This window comes from Calidris pugnax, unplaced genomic scaffold (assembly GCF_001431845.1).
Source record: "Calidris pugnax isolate Ruff unplaced genomic scaffold, ASM143184v1 scaffold37, whole genome shotgun sequence".
NCBI classification, from domain to species: Eukaryota; Metazoa; Chordata; class Aves; order Charadriiformes; family Scolopacidae; genus Calidris; species Calidris pugnax.
The window spans coordinates 1352029-1366083 of NW_015090816.1; the positions used below are offsets into that span (position 1 = coordinate 1352029).

The window sequence follows — 14055 nt, forward strand, 5'->3', positions numbered from 1 at the left end:
CATGATTCTATCCAGCAGCCATGCCTGTTCTCTCCTCCCTTTTCTCACCCCTTTACAAACTCCCCACCACCCTCATCTTTCCAATTTTGCCCCTAGATCTTCCAGCTCCAATTTCAGACTTCCTCTCCTGCCCCTGACTTTTCTCTTTGAATCTGCCATCTTCTTCCTCCTGTCCACCAGGGGATTAAAAAAAAACCCAAAAAAACCCTTTTTACTTGAATTACAGCTGGATTGGTGAGGTTCCAGCAGGGCTGTGACGAAGTGTGGTGGGGACGCCAGGTGTACGAGTGTCATCCAAGCCAGGAGGGAGACCCAGATGGACTCAAACTGGTATGTCATAGCACGGTGCTTCCACCTCCTTCCTAGGGTGACAAGGTCTGCTAGGACACCCCTTCTAGGGGTTAGGGGAGAACTTTGTAGAGTAGGGTAGATGGTTGGACTCGATGATCCCAAGGGTCTCTTCCAACCTAGAGGATTCTATGAGTCTATGACAGTCCTGCCTGGGGTGACAAGGTCTGACAGGTTAGAAGGGGTGCTGGGACACCCCACTCAGGAGAGCTGATGGGACGTGGGAGAGTAGGGCTTGTCATGAATGCCACCACTAGGTAGGGCCCTGGGAAACCAAGTGCTGGCCCTGCCCAGATGCTTATCAGATTTGCAGGACACCCACGTTCTTTGCTGCCTTCTGACATTCTTTGCGAAAGGCAAACAGACGTGCAAAAATTTCATCACTTCCAACAGTCGAATTGCCACTTACAGCGTGATACCAACCCGTTTGTGTCTCTGATTAGTCATTCCCCAGGGCAAGCTATATTTAAAATAAGGAAACCTGGTAGAATAGAAGGTGCCCCACCTTTTTAAGAAGAAGCTTTAGTTGTATAACTAAAGACAGGTCTTCGCTTCTTGGCTGGTAACTTCCTCCTTTCACCACACCTACTGTTACCGGCAGACAAAAAAAAAGAGAGCAAACTCCTGTCAGAGGCAGCAGACACACAGACACACATCAGCCAAAGAAATTGTGGGAATCTTAAATCTTAAATCTTCTACCCGTAGCAGTTCCATGTGGAAGTCCATATGCTGAGGCTGTGCGCCGTGTTCATCTACCTTTTGTATGGGGTGAAAACAGGTAAGAAACCAAGCGTTTGTTTGTCTCATACGACACACTTTCGTTCCTGTCTCATACGACACGCATTCTGTGCTTTGAGGGAACATGAATATATCTACCCTCTGCATTACAGAGTTGCTGCACAGGGTGTTTCACTGGCGCTATCTATTTTGGCAAAGCAAATTATACTGGCTACACGAACGTCGTCAGCTGTAAGAATTCCAAATGTAAACGCAAAAGTAATTTTTAATATCTTTTCCTCACTTTGCGAACACTTCTCTTATATAAGTACTATCCATTGGCACTGAAAATGTTATTTGCAATTTTCAGAGAAGAATGATTTCTTTTCGGTGGTGTCTTTTCTGACAGACGCAGCCGATGAATTACCGTTTATGAACAATAAGCTTCATTTGATACCCTCGCAGCCCTGTGAAGAATCAACCTGTGTAACAATAAACACATGTACTGCCTTGAGTTAGCATACACAGGGGAGCAAGTCAAGTTATAGCCCTCTGCCTTGTAGGGAAAACAAACAGGATTGGAAAAAAAAACCAAAACAAACCAATCCAAAACCACAGTATTCTTATAAACACTAACTTGTATTTCATCAGGTTCTCTGGGGTAATCTTGCGGTTGCTTTTTTCTTAGTTTGTTAAATATGCCGTAGGAAATGTAGTGGTAAGAAGTGGGAAAAGAGAATTGAGTGAAAGGCACCAAGGAAACCCTGTGAGATACTGAAGACCGGTTCAAGAGGCAGAGGGCACGCTCTCTCTGTGGAATGGGAACCTGCACTGGCACTACCCACATTTGCTGTGTGGTAGCCAAGGGTGCTTAAACCTGACGCCTCATTCCTGATGCATAAAGACCCATCTGTTGAAAGACACTGCAAAAAGCAGGCGAGGCAACAGTGGTTTGAGCACTGGTGAAGCAGCAGCAGCACCACGCTTATCTGAGGAACCCGCAGGATGGTGACGGGGTGAGCAGCCCCTTCGTGGGCTCTGTGTGGAGATAAATCTCCCAGGAACCACAGCTAGGACAGCTACAGATCTGGCCAAGTGACACTGACCCACTGAAGATCTGATGGAACTCCACTTTGGAAGAGGACAGACTGGCAGAGTTAAGAGGTTTGGATGCTATTCTATTCATGTAGATGGCCTCAAGATCACAGTCCCAAAATGCAACTGAAGATCTGATGGAAGTCCACTTTGGAAGAGGACAGACTGGCAGAGTTAAGAGGTTTGGATGCTATTCTATTCATGTAGATGGCCTCAAGATCACAGCCCCAAAATGCAACTATTGCAAACCCTGCCTGTCTGTAGGATGAACACCCAGGAAGAAGAAGCCTCCAAACAGTGTCTCCAAGAAAGGAATGAGAGAGACCTTTAGTAGCACGGACTGCAGTAAATACCATGGAGTCTGCCTGGGACCATTCTCATGGCCACAACACTCCCACCTGGGAGTACATAACTTCAGAATATACATATATATATGTAACTTCAGAACCAAGTTATTCTGAAAATGCCCCTCCTGCTGCAGTAGCCCCTCAGAGGCCGATCTCAAGCTCCAGACCAAAGATGTCCAGCTCCCCCATGTAGGGCTGGTGTGTCCCCTGCTACAGGTGCTGAGATTGAGATGACAGAGCACCTTGCCCAGGAAACTGCTGTTTGCCTTCCTATTTTACACAGCAGAAAAGTGAGCAGAAGCAGAAAAGTGAATTGCCCGAGTCTGTTCAGCAAGCTAATGGCCAAGACAGGGGCGGGAACAAGTTAATGGGACACTGGGTTAATTGCCACATTTACTCACCTTTCCTGGAGGGAAGTGGTCTGTTGGCCACGGGTTAAGTACAGCGCCAGGCTGCGAGTTTCCACCTCACTGATTTGCTTGCAGAGTGACTCTCAATAAGCTTCTTGCCCCACCAGAGAGATCTTGTTGGAGTTTCAAAGACGCTTCCAGCCATTTGGGTAGGATTCTCTGTGCTTATCTGCAGGAAGAGTGAAGCCAGGATAACTGGCTTGCCCTCACGTGCCAGCTTTTGTGGCACATGGTGGATGAGTCTGGGATACACACCAGCCTGCCAGAAGAAGCAGCTGGCAGGTTTTCCTCCACTATTAGCACTGATCTGATCTTGTTAATCAAAACAGAACAAACCTAACAGACTCGGTGCACGTAAAACCAGGCTTTTTAAACAGTTCCTGTGTTATGTTAGGTATTAGGAAATGCCAATCAGCTCTTTAAAAACCTCTCCTTTACCAGCAGGTGTGGGCTCTTCCCGTGACATAGTGCTCCTCTGGGCAAGTCTGAGCACAATACAGGAGATATAGAAACAAATTAAGCAATCAGCGCAATCTTGCACCATGAAGAAGTAAATCTTGCACCATAAAGAAGTAAATCTTGCACCATAAAGAAGTAAATCTTGCCTGGCATTTCCACCTGTACTACTGCATCTTCAGTGGTGGTGAAGATGATTAACAATACTATCTAATAACACTCTAGAAAACTAAAACAGTTTGTAGTTATTAGTAAAAATTCAATGTAATTGTGTTTTTTTAACGTAGCAGTAGCAGCTAGAGGACAGTGGTTGAGTATCGCCTGGCTGAGGGCTCATTTTCCACCATTCCTGTCTCACTATTCCTATTTTATCATAGGCTTTATACAGGAAGGACTCCGTGGATTTCAAACGCTAAAATTTATTCCTGAATTTATGGTAGTAATTTAAAATATCCAGTTGGACTTAACTGCAACATCCTTTTAGCCTATTAACTTTTATTTCTGGAGCTCCTGGGGCTTCTGCAAAATAATTAGCAGAACTATGGCAACTGAGCAGATCATTTTATGTGCTGGGCACACCGCGTTTATATCACTCTCATGCTCCTGATTACCACAGGAGGAGAAAAGGGAAAGTTGCTCATAGAAACTGTGAAAGCTTGATCATTTGTATATTAAAACGTGTTGGAGATTTGCTAGAGCACGGTTAGGTTATTTTCTAAAGCTTTCTACCTACTGCACAGCCCTTTCAGCAGCAAAGATCAGGAAGATTTCTCTAGCGACCGCAGCCTGAACAATTATTGCAGCCCAGGGCATACGGGTAAGAGAGAGACCCACAAGGCTGTTCAATAAGATTAAGGGGATTTGAGGAAAAGGATTGTGAGCCAGGAGAGACTACAAAACCTGGGAGGGCCTTCACAAGCAGCGTCTGTCTGGAGACAGTTATTCCATTCCCTGCCAGTGGCCTGTTGGAGATTGTGTTGGACTCTGAAGGCCCAGCTGGTGTTCTGCTGGAAAAGCAAGGAACAAAGACCGGCTTTCAAATGGCAGAGACTGTCCCATAAAGCAGCACTTTTAAACAAAATTCAGTTTCTCCTCAGCTGTGTGTAAAGCACTATCAGTAACGTATCTCACGCCGTCAAAGGGTGTCCCATTTCACTGCCTGAAATAGCTGCATCTGCGAACACAAACGAAGCATTGAGCTGCCCCTCACAGCAGCAAGATCCTCTGCAGCTTGTCAAACAATCTACGAGGAGATCTCTTTACCCTGTCCAGAGCATCTGGGGCACCCTCTCAAACCAATCCTAGTTGTCAGTCTCTAATACCCTCCTCACGCTAGTGGATTTTTGGAGAAAGTCCATGCTGCCTCCCAGCTGCTGGTGGAAGCAGGACTGTGCTGTTTCAGGGAGCGCTGCTCCGAGAATCACAGAATCACAGAATCTTAGTGGTTGGAAGGGGCCTCTGAGATCATCGAGTCCAACCACAAAAAACAAAACAAAACAAAAAAAAAAAAAAAAAAAAAACCCCACACCAACCCACCAAAACCACCGCACCCACCAACTAAACCCCACACTCAACCCCTCGCCATAAACCAATAACCTTGGGCACTAGAGCAGGCCCTGAAGAGCCATGTCTATACGTTTCTTAAATCCCTCCAGGGATGGCGACTCCACCACCTCCCTGGGCAGCTGTTCCAGGGCCTGACCACTCTCTCAGTAAAGTAGTTCTTTCTAATATCTAATCTAAACCTCCCCTGCCCCAACTTCAGACCATTTCCTCTGGTCTTGTCGTTCGGCCTTTGGGAGAAGAGGCAACCACCTGCCTCTCTACACCCTCCTTTCAGGTAGTTGTAGAGGGCAATGAGGTCTCCCCTCAGCCTCCTCTTCTCCAAACTAAACATGCCCAGCTCCCTCAGCCTCTCCTCATAGGACTTGTTCTCCAGGCCCCTCACCAGCTTGGTGGCTCTCCTCTGGACACGCTCCAGCACTTGCTGGAAGAAGGTGCACTTGCTGTCTTTGTTCCAACATGGTGAGAAAACCTAAGTTTCAGGGTAACTCCAGTCATGAACACGATGGAGAGGAGAGGAGCAGCCCTGGCTCAGACAGCTCACACGTACAGAATCACAGAATGATATGGGGTTGGAAGGGACCTCTGGAGATCATCTAGTCCAACCCCCCAGTCCAGTCCACCTGTGTGGGGCTGGCAGGTAGAAAAGGTGAAAGCGAAGGGACTGGTGCTAACCTCAGGACTACCACACTCTGCTCGTTTCAGACCCCGGGGAGACATGCCCTGCGTTCACAGCTCTTGGCTTTGGCAACGCTTTGATAGGGACAGACCTGAAAGTGAAGCTGCTGCTCTACACCAGACAGAACCCAAGCTGTGCCGAAGAGCTCGATTCAACGGCCTCCAGCTACCTAGATGTGACCAAGAAAACTACCTTCATCATCCACGGGTACCGCTTCACGGGCTCTGCACCCGTCTGGCTCCCAAACTTGGTACATCTCCTGCTTTCTGTAGAAGACATGAACGTCATCGTCGTGGACTGGAACCAGGGGGCAACCACTCTCATCTACAGTAACGCTTCCCGAAACTGCAAGAAAGTTGCTGAGATCCTGAAGAAACTTATTGATGAAATGTTGGTAAGTGGAACGTTCACACTGTGAGATAGAGATACATATATATATATATGTATATAGTCATTAATGCACGGTATATAAAGGGCACAAAGGAACTGTGTTTAAACAGGATGTCTGGGAAAAGGAAGTCCTAAAAAGGAACGCGTTCATTTTTAGAAGTGCAGCTATACCACAGTGCCAAACTCTGCCCTTGGACTTGGTACGATGGTATTTTGTTGCAATATTCAGTTTACATTTCTGGATATTAACTCTAAAGATATGTTTTCCCATACACAGAAACTCTGTTTCCACTTTCTGGATCTCCAAAAGTCATCTTATGGGGATCAGCTACAGTTTGCAGCTGCTCTAAGCTGTTGTCACAGGCAATGGTGACACTGGATCGTTAGGATTGTTGTGTCTGCTAATGCCTTGCAGGAACCACATGTGGACAACTAGACTTGTGCTCGTGGGGCCCATGAATACCCATTCCTGTCCACGCTTGTAGTCACTGCCCCAGGAAAATACAACCATTGCCCAAAGTGTTCTCATCGAAGCTCTCTCAGATATGGGCCTCCAACACAATCCGGGGGACTATCAAAGGGGGTATTTACACAGAGTGGAACACACCAAGGGAAAATATGGAGAAAGTAGGGAGATGCATTTACATTCCTCCTCCTGATGTTTTTATGCCTTTTTACGTGCCTAAAATCTGTGACCACGAGTATACTTTCAAATCTCAGGTTGATGGAGCATCACTTGACTCCTTGCACATGATAGGAGTGAGCCTGGGAGCGCACATCTCTGGCTTCGTGGGGCAGATGTTTGATGGGACACTGGGAAGAATCACAGGTAAGCCCTTCCTCCTGCCAGTCCTTGTGCTTCGGGGACAGCTGTCCCCTGCGAGCGGAGTGAGCCCCACAGCACTGAAGTGATGCCACACGCATGGTTCTGCGTTGCAGGCCTTGACCCAGCAGGACCCCTGTACAGAGGACAGCCACCCAGCGAGAGGCTGGACCCTACAGACGCACAGTTCGTTGATGTCATTCATTCAGACACCGATGGTATGTGACATTTCTCCTCTTTACCATTAGTCCTGGTGGACAACAGGATGCCCAGGAGCCAGCAATGGGCCCTTGTGGCCAAGAAGGCCAATGGTATCCTGGGGTGCACCAATAAGAGTGTGAGCAGCAGGTGGAGGGAGGTCATCCTCCCCCTCTGCTCTGCCCTGGGGAGGCCCCATCTGGAGCACTGGGTCCAGTTCTGGGCTCCCCAGTTGCAGAAGGACAGGGAACTGCTGGAGAGGGGACAGCAGAGGGCTACAGAGATGATGAGGGGCCTGGAGCATCTCTCTGATGAGGAAAGGCTGAGGGACTTGGGTCTGTTTAGTCTGGAGAAGATTGAGAGAGGATTTAATCAATGCTTATAAATATCTAAAGGGAGGATGGCAAGAGGATGGGTTCAGACTCTTCTCAGTGGTGCCTGGTGCCAGGACAAGGGGCAAAAGGCACAAATTGGAACATGGAAAGTTCTGTTCTGAACACACAGAAAAACATTCTTTCCTGTGAGGGTGGCAGAGCCCTGGCAGAGGCTGCCCAGGGAGGTGGTGAAGTCTCCTTCTCTGGAGACATTCAAACCCCCCCTGGACACGTTCCTGTGCAACCTGCTCTGGGTGGCCCTGCTCTGGCAGGGGGTTGGACTAGATGATCTCCAGAGGTCCCTTCCAACCCCATGTGATTCTGTGAAGGAAACCTAGAGGCTGATGGGGAGCAGAGGAAAGCGGGGGCTCTGGTAGGCAGGAGTTCCAGAGCAGTTCCACACTAACATCACACTGCGGGGTCAGCCTGCCACCAGGCACGCAGCACCCCAAAAACTAATCACACAGCAGATCAGGTATCCCCAACCCTGTGGCTTGATGCTTCCAGTCTTCATCCCACCTCCCGTGGGCTAAACCCTCTCCTGGGGCAAATCTGGCATCTCCCTCAGCCCTCTCCTTTCCCAACCAATGGACAACCACATCTTTACATCCACCGGCCAGGCCAGCTCTGCTCCCACTGGCATCCTACCCCCAGCACTTGGCTTTCCCACCTCATTGCCACCTCTCACCTTCTCCCAGTCCCTCCAAGAGCTCAGAATCCAGCAGCACACCGAGACCCAGTGTTTCACATTCCTTTTCCTCTCCCGCAGTCAGCGACGCAAAAAGCCAAATTTTTAACTGTCACACGCGTAGATTTATTTTAGGTATTTGATACCCTTGCTAAAATGACACAGCTGGGTCGCAGCCATTTGGCCAGCTGCCTAAAGAGATGAATGACATTAATATTCCTGCACAGGCAGGCATCCTGGAGCTAAGGAATGATTATTTTTTTCCAGTTAGTTTCTTACGTTTCCTCCTTCTGCCTTTTACGATCCCCTCACCCCTGATAACTTTCTTTTGTCAGGACTAGGTTACACCGAAGCCCTGGGCCACATAGACTTCTACCCCAACGGTGGGACCGACCAGCCTGGCTGTCCACTGACAATATTTTCTGGTAATTAATTCTGCCTTGAATTGCACAAACACTGACAAAACGTTTCCAATCAGGAAAGAGGAGGCAGCCAGAGAAACATCACCCCTGCTTAGAAAATACAGGAAAACCATGTTCTGGGAAAGCCATGAGGGCAATCTCTTCCCAGCACTGAGGTAGCAGGGTTTCAGCTGATGTGCAGAGACATATGAGTCAGGGGTGATCCTTCTGCTCTCTGCCACAAATGCAAATGGAATTAATTTTCCATGCAAAAAAAAAAAAAGTCATCAGGTAGATTTGTACCTTTAATTTTGTGACTACATTTAGAAAACCTGTGGGATTTTTATATATATATATATATTTTTAAATTACTTAGAAAACACACAAAACCCCAAAGACCAGCAATGGCAAGAACCTGTCCAGAAAACAGGTTCAAGATGAATGTGGGGTGGGCTGTTACACCAAATCCAATGCACCTTTCTTGGTGGTGACCAACAGTGCAGTCTGGCAAGTACAACCCTAGTCTTGAACGCAGGAAAGCTTTTTTTCCTTCCCAGCCCAGCAGCAGAAGTGGTTTTATGAAAGCTGGGTGAAGAAGATATCAAAGTTGCACTCAAGCCTTTGAATTAACACAATTAACACAACGGGCACAAGTTGGAACATAAGAGGTTCCACTCAAATATGAGAAAAAACTTCTTCACAGTGAGGGTGGCAGAGCCCTGGAACAGGCCGCCCAGGGAGGGTGTGGAGTCCCCTTCTCTGGAGATTTTCAAGCCCCACCTGGATGCTCCTGAGTAACATGCTCTGACAAGCTCTAGGCAATCCTGCTTCAGCAGGGGGGTTGGACTAGGTGATCTCTATGGTCCCTTCCAACTCTAAAAATTCAGTGAAAAGTCAGTGAAGCTAACCTTACAGAAGGAAAGGCAGTAATGTGAACTCAACCCGTATCAGACCCAAGAGAACCTACTGAGCAAACCAGCCTGAAACAAAAATCCATAGGAAATGAGGCTTTCGCTGCTCACGCAACACCTCATGTTATTAGTTATGTCTTTATAAAGGGTTTTTTACATCAAAATGGAAGGCTATGTTTAAATAAAAAAAAAGAAAAAGGGCAATATCCAGCTGTAGGGCTTGAGCTCAGAAGAGAACACCAGAGACCAAATAGGATCCATAGGTGAATCCTCTGGAAATGCAGTAACAAATATGTTTTTAAGAGCAAAAAATACAAGAAAAGTGAAGTTGATATGGGCAGAGCTGAGTGCCCACTTACTGTTCTGCCACAGCCCAGTGCTCCCCAGTTTGATCTGTTGTGTCAGTGACCAGCTGCTGGTGTGTCCTTTTTTGCTAGCGCATCAATGCTCTTTTCCTGAAGCACGCTAACAAAATACTTCTCCCCTGTGTATCATTTAGGACTGCAGTATTTCAAATGTGACCACCAGAGGTCTGTTCTCCTGTTCCTGTCCTCCCTGAATCAGAGCTGCAACATCACGGCGTACCCGTGCGACTCCTACAGAAACTACAGGAATGGCAGATGTACCAGCTGTGAGACCTTCTGGCCTATGCCATGCCCCATCCTAGGTAAGGACCCGGGGAACGTCACTACATCCTGAATACACGTGGCTGGCAGAGCTGCCTGTCATCATTCTACCTTGGTGTGTGACTAAAGGACTAACACAACATGGTATTTTGCAAAAAACACGTTCGTTATTTCCAGTGAGGTTTTTGAGATGGTCTCGCCTTGACTTCTGCAGAGGTACAAGCCTTTGCTGCAGGTAAAACAGGCTGAGAAACTTCCCTCTCCTCTTTGTACAGTCACATCACCTTATGATCTAGCACAGAAATCCACACGTAAAGGATCCAGAACTAGAAAAGCCAAAACAAGACTTGGGATCTCTACAGGGAAGTCACAGAAACAATGAATTAAAATCCATCAGTTGCGGAGTTTGAGGGATAGGGCCACGTTCTTGCTGAAACAGAATCTTTTCTAAGAAATTTTCATCACTACAAACCATTCTTGACACTAAAAGGAATGGCAGAGGGGTGAACAAAGGGTATTCTGGGGTTTTGTTGTAACTGACCACAGAGGCATCGCAGCCTGGATGCGACAGCCCGGCTTCAGGCTGCCATTTCTGAAATGTTGATGCTAAAAACCTGACACTTCCAGAAATTATGAAATTCAACCAGGGCAAGTGCAGGGTGCTGCACCTGGGGAGGAATAACCCCCTGCACCAGGACAGGTTGGGGGTGACCTGCTGGAGAGCAGCTCTGAGGAGAAAGACCTGGGAGTCCTGGTGGACAACAGGATGGCCATGAGCCAGCAATGGGCCCTTGTGGCCAAGAAGGCCAATGGCATCCTGGGGGGCATCAGGAAGAGGGTGAGCAGCAGGTGGAGGGAGGTCATCCTGCCCCTCTGCTCTGCCCTGGGGAGGCCCCATCTGGAGCACTGGGACCAGTTCTGGGCTCCCCAGTTCCAGAAGGACAGGGACCTGCTGGAGAGGGGACAGCAGAGGGCTACAGAGATGAGGAGGGGCCTGGAGCATCTCTCTGATGAGGAGAGGCTGAGGGACTAAAAAGTCTTTTTAGTTTGGAGAAGAGAAGGCTGAGGGGGAATCTGATCAACACCTATAAATACTTCAAGGGTGGGTGTCAGGAGGATGGGGCCAGGCTTTTTTCAGTGGTGCCCAGGGACAGGACAAGAGGAAATGGGCACAAACTTGATCATGGGAAGTTCCACCTAAACATGAGGAGGAAATTCTTTCCTGTGAGGGTTTTCCTTCTCCTCTTTGTACAGTCACATCACATTATGATCTAGGACAGGAATTCACACGTAAAGGATCCAGAACTAGAAAAGTCAAAACAAGACTTGGGATCTCTACACGGAAGTCACAGAAACAATGAATTAAAATCCATTAGTTGTGGAGTTTGAGGGATAGAGCCACGTTCTTGCTGAAACAGAATCTTTTCTAAGAAATTTTCATCACTACAAACCACTCTTGACGCTAAAAGGAATGGCAGAGGGGTGAACAAAGGGTATTCTGGGGTTTTGTTTTAACTGATCACAGAGGTGTCCCAGCCTAGATGTCACAGCCCACCTTCAGGCTGCCATTTCTGAAACGTTGATGCTAAAAAACCTGACACTTCCAGAAATGATGAAATTCAACCAGGGCAAGTGTAGGGTGCTGGACCTGGGGAGGAATAACCCCCTGCACCAGGACAGGTTGGGGCTGACCTGCTGGAGAGCAGCTCTGAGGAGAAAGACCTGGGAGTCCTGGGGGACAACAGGATGGCCATGAGCCAGCAATGGGCCCTTGTGGCCAAGAAGGCCAAGGGCATCCTGGGGGGCATCAGGAAGAGTGTGAGCAGCAGGTGGAGGGAGGTCATCCTGCCCCTCTGCTCTGCCCTGGGGAGGCCCCATCTGGAGCACTGGGACCAGTTCTGGGCTCCCCAGTTCCAGAAGGACAGGGACCTGCTGGAGAGGGGACAGCAGAGGGCTACAGAGATGAGGAGGGGCCTGGAGCATCTCTCTGATGAGGAGAGGCTGAGGGACTAAAAAGTCTTTTTAGTTTGGAGAAGAGAAGGCTGAGGGGGAATCTGATCAACACCTATAAATACTTCAAGGGTGGGTGTCAGGAGGATGGGGCCAGGCTTTTTTCAGTGGTGCCCAGGGACAGGACAAGAGGAAATGGGCACAAACTTGATCATGGGAAGTTCCACCTAAACATGAGGAGGAAATTCTTTCCTGTGAGGGTGGCAGAGCCCTGGCAGAGGCTGCCCAGGGAGGTGGTGGAGTCTCCTTCTCTGGAGACATTCAAACCCCACCTGGAGACGTTCCTGTGGGACCTGCTCTGGGTGGCCCTGCTCTGGCAGGGGGTTGGAGGAGATGATCTCCAGAGGTCCCTTCCAACCCCATGTCGTTCTGTGACTCTGTGAAATGAACTTGCAAAGCTACACTACAAAATGAAATCCTTCTTGACCATCGGTATCAGACATGGAAAAAGATCAAGTTTAAAATAAGTGTTGGACAGTAACCAGGTGCATTTAGACACCCAGTTGGCTTCAGTTACACGAGTAAAATTAAGCCCTGGTGTAAGTCTACGGAGCCTGGAGGGATGTGTCTCAGTACTGCCTTGCAGCTGGCAAGCAATGCACTATTTCTTGAATACTTGCTTTGTTATTTTCAGCAATTTAGTTGCTTATACACCTGTGCAGTAACTCTGTTTCATTTCCAAACTGTCACCCATAGGTTATTATGCCCACGAGTGGAAAAGCTCTTTAACCCAACAGAGCCATCCAGGGACAAGTATGTTTTTTGATACAGCGGACAAAGAGCCCTTTTGCAGTAAGTGACTAAGATTTCGGAGATGATTTCTCTTTGTGTGTTGCCTCCTTCAGCCACAGCCCAGCAGAGAGGGTTAGCCTCTACTGACATCCCAGCCAGCATTTCAGAAACAAAGCCACTGGCTGCTGGATAGAATTGTGGCCATCTGCACCCTTGCCATTGCGTTCCTTATCTGCAAACCCGTAATATTTGCTTTGTTATTTTCAGCAATTTGGTTGCTTATATACCTGTGCAGTAACTGTTTCATTTCCAAACTGTCACCCATAGGTTATTATGCCCATGAGTGGAAAAGCTCTTTAACCCAACAGAGCCATCCAGGGACAAGTATGTTTTTTGATACAGCGGACAAAGAGCCCTTTTGCAGTAAGTGACTAAGATTTCGGAGATGATTTCTCTTTGTGTGTTGCCTCCTTCAGCCACAGCCCAGCAGAGAGGGTTAGCCTCTACTGACATCCCAGCCAGCATTTCAGAAACAAAGCCACTGGCTGCTGGATAGAATTGTGGCCATCTGCACCCTTGCCATTGCGTTCCTTATCTGCAAACCCACCTGGTGCTGTCAAAGCCAACTGCTCACCAGAGATGTGCAAGAACAGGCTCATCTTGCTTACAGTGCTAGGAAAGTTCTTGAGAACATGCAACCAGAAAGCTGTGCTGCCATCCAGTGAGACCTGGACAGGCAGGAGAGTTGGGCAGAGAGGAACCTGATGAAATTCAACCAGGACAAGTGTGGGGTGCTGCACCTGGGGAGGAATAACCCCCTGCACCAGGACAGGTTGGGGCTGACCTGCTGGAGAGCAGCTCTGAGGAGAAAGACCTGGGAGTCCTGGTGGACAACAGGATGGCCATGAGACAGCAATGGGCCCTTGTGGCCCAGAAGGCCAATGGCATCCTGGGGGGCATCAGGAAGAGTGTGAGCAGCAGGTGGAGGGAGGTCATCCTGCCCCTCTGCTCTGCCCTGGGAGGCCCCATCTGGAGCACTGGGTCCAGTTCTGGGCTCCCCAGTTCCAGAAGGACAGGGAACTGCTGGAGAGGGGACAGCAAAGGGTACAGAGATGATGAGGGGAAAAAAAAACTACCCTGGAGAAAAGTGAAAGGCCCAGGGGAAGGGAATGGGTGAAAAATGGTTTCACCCTGGTGAACACCTACCAAGCCACGGGCAGGGCTTATGGCTTGAGCTCCAGTACTGGGCAGCAAGGGAATTCAGCAAGGTAAACAGAGCAAAGAGCA

The 14055-nt window shown here is 48.4% G+C and overlaps 1 protein-coding gene and 1 long non-coding RNA gene across 6 annotated transcripts in view; one reads left to right on the top strand and one right to left on the bottom strand.

Annotated features, from left to right (window-relative positions):
* Window positions 1–14055, top strand: part of LIPH (lipase, member H) — a 30524-nt gene that overhangs the window by 1907 nt on the left and 14562 nt on the right. For 3 of the 5 annotated variants that reach the window (XM_014939741.1, XM_014939744.1, XM_014939745.1), the window contains exons 3-10: window positions 227–330; window positions 1054–1126; window positions 5642–6009; window positions 6726–6834; window positions 6945–7046; window positions 8424–8513; window positions 9900–10067; window positions 13096–13191. In XM_014939741.1, coding sequence (XP_014795227.1) covers window positions 227–330; window positions 1054–1126; window positions 5642–6009; window positions 6726–6834; window positions 6945–7046; window positions 8424–8513; window positions 9900–10067; window positions 13096–13191 — 1110 coding nt within the window. Of the gene's footprint in view, window positions 1–226; window positions 331–1053; window positions 1127–5641; window positions 6010–6725; window positions 6835–6944; window positions 7047–8423; window positions 8514–9899; window positions 10068–12732; window positions 12829–13095; window positions 13192–14055 lie in introns of all 5 variants that reach the window. The other 2 variants (XM_014939746.1, XM_014939743.1) reach the window with 2 other exon arrangements.
* LOC106886642 overlaps window positions 1–14055 on the bottom strand; it is a 30146-nt gene that overhangs the window by 1496 nt on the left and 14595 nt on the right. Inside the window, exons 2-3 of the long non-coding RNA XR_001411703.1 lie at window positions 2909–3086; window positions 854–936 (exon numbers count right to left, since the gene is read on the bottom strand). This is a non-coding gene — a long non-coding RNA (uncharacterized LOC106886642). The remainder of the gene's footprint in view (window positions 1–853; window positions 937–2908; window positions 3087–14055) is intronic.